General features: G+C 44.1%; 1 protein-coding gene across 1 annotated transcript; it reads right to left on the bottom strand.

The window, feature by feature from the left end:
- Window positions 1-5,168: 5,168 nt before the first annotated feature.
- On the bottom strand, window positions 5,169-6,104 carry LOC101614741 (putative vomeronasal receptor-like protein 4). The gene has a single exon (XM_004670892.3). It carries the CDS (start codon window positions 6,102-6,104, stop codon window positions 5,169-5,171), a length of 936 nt encoding a protein of 311 aa, XP_004670949.3.
- Window positions 6,105-6,548: the final 444 nt, after the last annotated feature.

Raw genomic sequence — 6,548 nt, 5'->3', positions numbered from 1 at the left:
CATAAGCACATTGTGTACCGTGTTCACAGAACATGTACAGACCTAGAGAAAATCTAAACAATAGAAATTTCATAGCGCAGACCAAAATTTTCTATAATTTCTTCACAAGTGATAAGATGCAAACCTGTTTCACAATGAATGACAAAACACTGGGTTGGCACTCTTATCAAGTACTTTTGAGTTCCCTCAATATTGATACACTCACGCACTCGTGTGTGTGTGTGTGTGTGTGTGTGTGTGTGTGTGTGTGTTTGGAGAATAGACTATGTGTAATTATAGTGGAAACAAAAATACTATGCTTGCAGCACTTATATAGTGATTTAGAAAAAAAGAATATGGTAGTTGCTTCCTTCACAAGGCTTAGATAATATGAAGCCCAATATTTCTACTTTTAACTGTGTAGTCACATGAAATCATTGCCCAATCCATTGTCATGGGACTTTTCAAATGCTTTCTCCATAGTGTTTTTATAATTTTGTCCCATAAATGCATGTATCAGGTCAATTTTGTTTATGGTGTAAGACCAATCTAAATGTTTTGCAGTGGATGTCTAATTTCTGTGTCATTTGCTTAAAAGGCTGTGATTTTCTTCATTACTGAAAAGTTTTGGTACCCTGGGAAACATCATTGTATTATATATACATGATCTTATTTCTTGGCTCGGTCATATTCTATTAATAGGTTTTTTTTTCTCTGGCAACACCAGAATGTATGCCCCCCCACAGACACAGGTGTTTTATCAAAGCTTGTAACTTGGATTTCCAACTGCTTGGCTGGAGGAGGTGTCACTGGTGTATGGGGTGGATCCTAGGATGTAGCCCGAAGCTGTGTTTGGGGCTGGATCTAATTTCTGGACCAAAGGTATGCAGAGCAGTTTGAGCTCTGCCTGCGGTCTCTGCTGTTTGCTGTTGGTTTTGTGCGTGTTGCTTTTAGTGTTCACTTGTTAGTGATGGCTTCTCTCTGCTTGGATGAGAGGCAGTGGACTTCTCTACCACTGATGGAACTTCCTCTGGGACCTGTAAGCTTACATTAAATCCCTTCCTCCCACAAACGGTGCCTGGTTCATTCTAGTAATGTGAAGCTGACTATAACACATGCCAACTAAAGCTATCGACAGGGTTAACACAACCCTATCAAAATTCTTATGTTCTAACCAAATAGAGACATACAGCCTAGAATTCTTAAAGAACCCAAGATAACTAGAATAGCCAGGCACTATTATAAAGAGCAAAGTTGAATGACTTATATATCCTGACTTTAGCAGGCCCATAAGAGAAAGCTCCAGTGTACCTTATTAGCTGTAAAAGGTCCATGTTTGGGGTCTGCAGAAATGGCTGAGTGGTTAAGACACTTGCCTGCAAAGCCTAACAACATGCGTTCAGCTCCCCAGTACACATATAAAAGTCAGAGGAACACATATATCTGGACTTCATTTGCAGTGGCAGGAGGCCCTAGCATTCTTTCTCCCTTCCCTTTTTTGGCTTACACATTTAAAAAGATCCATAGTTTGTCTTATACTTACAACCTCTCTGGTGTAATCCATTTGTGTGAGATGCTGAATGCTTTTTTTTTAAATGAGATTATATTCTTTGTCTTTTATCTGGGAATTCATAAATTGGCAGATTTCATTATTAATGATCATTACTCAACATACTGATAAAAGAGACAACAGACAATGTTTTTTTCAAAACATATTTCATTTATTTATTTGAGAGTTAGAAAGAGGGACAGAGAGAGAGAATGGGCACTCCAGGGCCACTGCAAAGGAACTCCAGATGCATGTGACCCATGTGCATCTGGTTTACTTGAGTCCTGGAGAACCGAACCCAGATCCTTTGGACTTGCAGGCAAGCTCTTTAACTGCTAAACCATCTCTCTAGCCCCCAGACTCATAATTTTAACCCAGAGAATCTTGCACAAGATAAACCCTAAGTCAGCAAGGATCTCTTCCTTGCTGTGAGTTATGTGTCCTTCCTTCTGGGTCAGTTTGCCCTTCAGCCTGTCTCACAGCCTCAGAAAGGCAGGCTCTCAAATCTTTTTAAAAATGTTTTATTTTTAGCCAGGCACGGTGACACGGCTTTAATCCCAGCATTTGGGAGGCAGAGGTAAAGCCCGGGGCAGGAACCTTCCGCTCCTGTGCGCTGCGCGCCCTCAGCGCTGCCATTCTCAGAGGAAACCAGTTTGCCCTCAACCTTCCGGGAAGATGGCTCCGGAACTCTGGACATGTACTCGCGATGAGGGCGGGGAGGGGACAGGATGACGGAACAAAGGCTGGAAGTTCCTTTATGGTTTGCGTTTAGAGTCAGCGGAAGTGGGGCCAGATGACCCTCTGTCACTGTCCAGCCCTGCCCTTGCTCTGTGCGCCAGGACGATGCTCAGGTCGTGATTTGGTCCTCACGGTCAGGCCACCCTGAGACTCCATAGTGAATTTCAGGTCAGCCTGAACTAGAGTGAGACCCTACCTCGGAAAACCAAATGTTATATATAATAAATATAATACGTATATATAATCCATATAATTTTTATTATTTATGAGAGCCAGAGAATAGGCACACCGGGGCCAGAACCCCTACCTAGCCACTACACACAAACTCCAGATGCATGTGCCATCATGTGCTTATGTGGGTTCTGGGGAATTGAACCTGGGTCCTTCGGCTTCACAGGCAAGTGCCTTAACCACCTAACTATCTCTGTAGCCCCTCACATCTGCTATAGAAGTGATCATGTCTCAAGCAGACAGATCAACCACAGGTGGTAAGATTGGCCTTTTCAAACCCTGTCTCCCCTTAGTGGACCTGCCACTTTCACAATTATAACTTGTCAGCGCTCCGGGATATCTGGGGTGGAAAACATTCAGCTGTCAAAATCTGTTTTTCATTCTTGCTCCATCATTAGTCAACTTATCTTATGTGAGTCATGGTGTATCAAACAAAAAGCTCTAAATACTGACTCACAAATTCTTATACTAGGAAAAGCATAACCTAAAACATTGTTAGAGTACAAAAGTATGTGGTTTTCAATACCTGTTACAAGTTTTGAGAGCTATGGAGACTTTCTTAGTTTTGAGTGAGGTTAGCTTGGGCTTTAGAGGGATAGACACTCCATATTAACTGTAACTCCCCAAACGATTAGTTCTCTGTCTCCTAGTCATGTAGACCAGCAAAAAAGGACTGGAAGGCATGCAAGAAAGGGATGAAAGAAAATTTACTGGAAGGGTAGACCTCAGCCCCTTGTCGAGGTGAGGATAGTCTACGATGAGTTGCCATAAACACTCAGGACGTGTGGCTTTTACACGTTTGGAATGAGTCTGGGCGATGTATGGAGTATACACAGACTTAACCAGGGGTCTCTGAATGAAGAGGTGAGATTGCGCAGGCATAAGGGAGCCCACTAATAGAAGTCAGAAAGTGGGCGGCAGGCCAAAATTCTAAGGACGCTGTGGGACCAAGAAGTGGGGAAAAACAACAGGCAAATGGGTTGGTCAGCCAGTGTGCTGACCAGTCAGCAGCTAGCACCTTGATGAGTAGAAGTGCTCTTATAATTTCAGTTCCTGAAATGGAGCTGCCCTATTGTTGGGCATCAGGGCAATTCAATCTTTCTCTTATCTCGAGGGCCTGTGACCATGACTAAACAGTCCATAACATGAGCCTTTGGTTCCTATTCCCTATCATCAACATTTCCTGTAATTATGTTCATAACAGAGACATTTGTTTTTCCCATATCCCATAACATTCCGAAGAAGACGGTCTGTAATCTAGTCAGACATTATTACAATCCGAGTTCAATTTAACGAGACATTAGTGTTTCACAGACTCAAGGCCTGATGACCCGGTTGCATTTACTGCTCCTTGTAAAATCTCAATTCTCTAGATCCGGACTGACCCCAAGTAACCACTGCATCCCTGGCTCCGCCTCCATCCCTTAGCAGTTCAGCCTCTCTCCTTTCAGGAGCCCGAGCGGGCACAAGGGCACTGTCTTGGTGACGCGCCACAGGGTGCAGCGAGGGTCTGGCAGCAGGCAGAGGTCTCCTTCCTGTTCACCGGGCATCTTCCAGGCAACGACCGAGGAAGGGGAATTTCCAAATGAGCGGATAGTCCCAGAATCCCGGCCAGGATCCTTCTGCACGAGTCCGCTGCGCGCCCTCAGCGCCGCCGTCCCCGCGTGCTCAGCGGAAACCAGTCCGCCCTCGAGCTTCCGGGAAGATGGCGCCGGAACTCTGGAGGCGCGCCCGCAATTCCGGGGGAAACAGGATGACGGAACAAACGCCGGAAGTTCCTTTATGGTCTGTGTTTAGAGTCAGCGGAAGTGGGCCCAGCTGACTTTCCGTCACAGTGGCCGGCCGGGTCATTGCTCCGTGCGCCGGAGGGATGCCCAGCGGGGGTTTGGTCATCACCGTGAGCGTAGTTCGAATCCCGCGCTCCGGCCGCGTCCCGCGTGAGGGTGGCCTACGGCGAGGGGCGCCCGGGCAGCGTGCTCCCGCGCTGGAACCCGCCGCGCCACGCCGCCGCCTACCAGACCCGCTGTGCTGCCCCGGGTGACGCCGCTCTGCCCCCACAGCCGACCTCGGAGGACGTCGCCTGACCGCCTACCCTCTTTGGGGGGCTATCCTTCGGATTTGGGAGAGAGAAATACTGATTTCTGGCAGTTTCTTTACCCCCAGTAGCTTTCCTAATCTAAACGAATAGTTTAAAAGCCACGTAACGGGGATGGTGGAATAGGAAGGCAGAGAGAATCTATTTTTATCTCATTGGACACTCTGAACTAGTCTGATTGCCTAGTTCATAATGCTTCAAGATGGAAGTAAATCTATTGTAATATTGAATTTAATGTTCTCGCATATACCTCGACCATCAGGGTATCAAAAAATGATCAGGAAATAAGATTTAAAACAAGTATAAAACGCTCTGTAGATCCCGAGGTAAAGAAGAGTAAAGTGGAAAAGATCATTAGGGTAAAGTGCTGTGTGGTGGCTAACACCTGTAATCCTAGTATTTGGAATTCTGAGGCAGGGGATTGTTAGTTCAAAACCAGCTTGGGCTAAGTTATGACTTTCAGGACAGTGTGTTATGTAGTAAAACCATGTTGTCCCCGTACAACAATAACAAAATCAACCAGTAGAATAAAGCCTTTCATTCACAGTCTATACACTTTAATTCATGACATAGAATCTAATTTCTGTTGTTCTTTGACAGCATTGAGGATTTAGCAATATGGATGTCTTTGGTGATAAGGACAAAGGGACTGAGAACAGCATAACCAAGTACTAGGAACGTTTTAATATTTAGGAATATGGAGCCATGCGTCTCCATGGAACCATGTGTCACTATGGAACCTGTGTAGAAGGAAAAGATGAAATCTGCCCAGTAATGGAAAAGGAAACATGTCATAAGGATGATGGTACTACGTGTAGCTCTGATTTCTGGGCTGGAAATGTTCACACACCTGGAGCTGTGAAGGTAAAGGACACGCTTGTGATGTTTATACAGATGCAGAGCCATGGACGCACTGCTCCAGCCCATGAGACTCTGGAAGGCAACATCCCGAAGAGCCATGAGAGAGAGGAAAGACCACCTCACTATTAGCCTAGATGGTAGCATATAACAATATTCACTATACTTGCCCAATCCAGATTGGTTCATTTTATTACCTGCTGTGATGTAGCACAACATGTTGGAGCTTATCAGAGAATTAAAGATCCAAAAGAGGAGGAGATAGAAAAGAACCTGCCCTGTAGTCTGTGGTTTGAGCTTTTCCCACAGGGTGGCCCTAGGATTGATGGTGACTGCCTGAAACATGCTGAGGAGACAAGTGGTGCAGATGGAGAGGCCTCGAGCCACCCTTACCAAGTAAACCACAGTTTTACAACCAACATCCCCAAGGAAGTTTTGGAAATAAAAAATTGTGGCTGCATCTCTGATAACTATGCTACAAATCATAAGTGTATTTGAAAATGCTAAGTGAGTGAAGATAAGGTCTATGGGTTTTTTCTCAGTTGCCATGACAAAAGTATACACATATCTCATGAATATTAAGATATTACCCACAATTCCAGGTCCAGTAAGAAAAAGGCAGATTATTGTCTGGGTAAGATTATTCCAAATCATCTTCTGACCTTATGCACAGATCTAGAAAAAAAATTTAAGAAATTCAAGTAAGATTGTCTCTTCTAGTGTAAAGAATACATTATTGGAATATGTTAATATTCATGAGTTTTTTCACAACAGACACCTGATCATAGTCTTTGCTTTCTTCTTGACATGCTTCTATTTACATGGAACTGTTGATAACTGTCATTTAGCACAAATCCTGTGATGATGCATCCAAGATACTTTCCAAAGATCCTTCTTTTCATTTTAAAATTTTAATTTTTTATTTTTATTGACTTCCATAATTATAGACAATAAGCATGGTTTGTTTGTTTATTTATTTATTTTGCGTTTTTGAAGTAGGGTCTTACTGTAGCTGAGGCTCACCTGGAATTCACTATGTAGCCTCAGGATGGCTTTGAACTCATAGTGATCCTCCTTCCTCTGCCTCCTGAATGCTGG

The sequence above is a fragment of the Jaculus jaculus genome, chromosome 13, assembly GCF_020740685.1.
Source record: "Jaculus jaculus isolate mJacJac1 chromosome 13, mJacJac1.mat.Y.cur, whole genome shotgun sequence".
Taxonomy (NCBI): domain Eukaryota; kingdom Metazoa; phylum Chordata; class Mammalia; order Rodentia; family Dipodidae; genus Jaculus; species Jaculus jaculus.
Note: the sequence above shows the minus strand (reverse complement) of the source record. Positions and strands in the feature narration are given on the sequence as shown.

Excerpts from the sequence above, each read along its gene's own strand:
- LOC101614741 (XM_004670892.3), bottom strand. The coding sequence starts at position 6,104 with ATGATTTGGAATAATCTTACCCAGACAATAATCTGCCTTTTTCTTACT.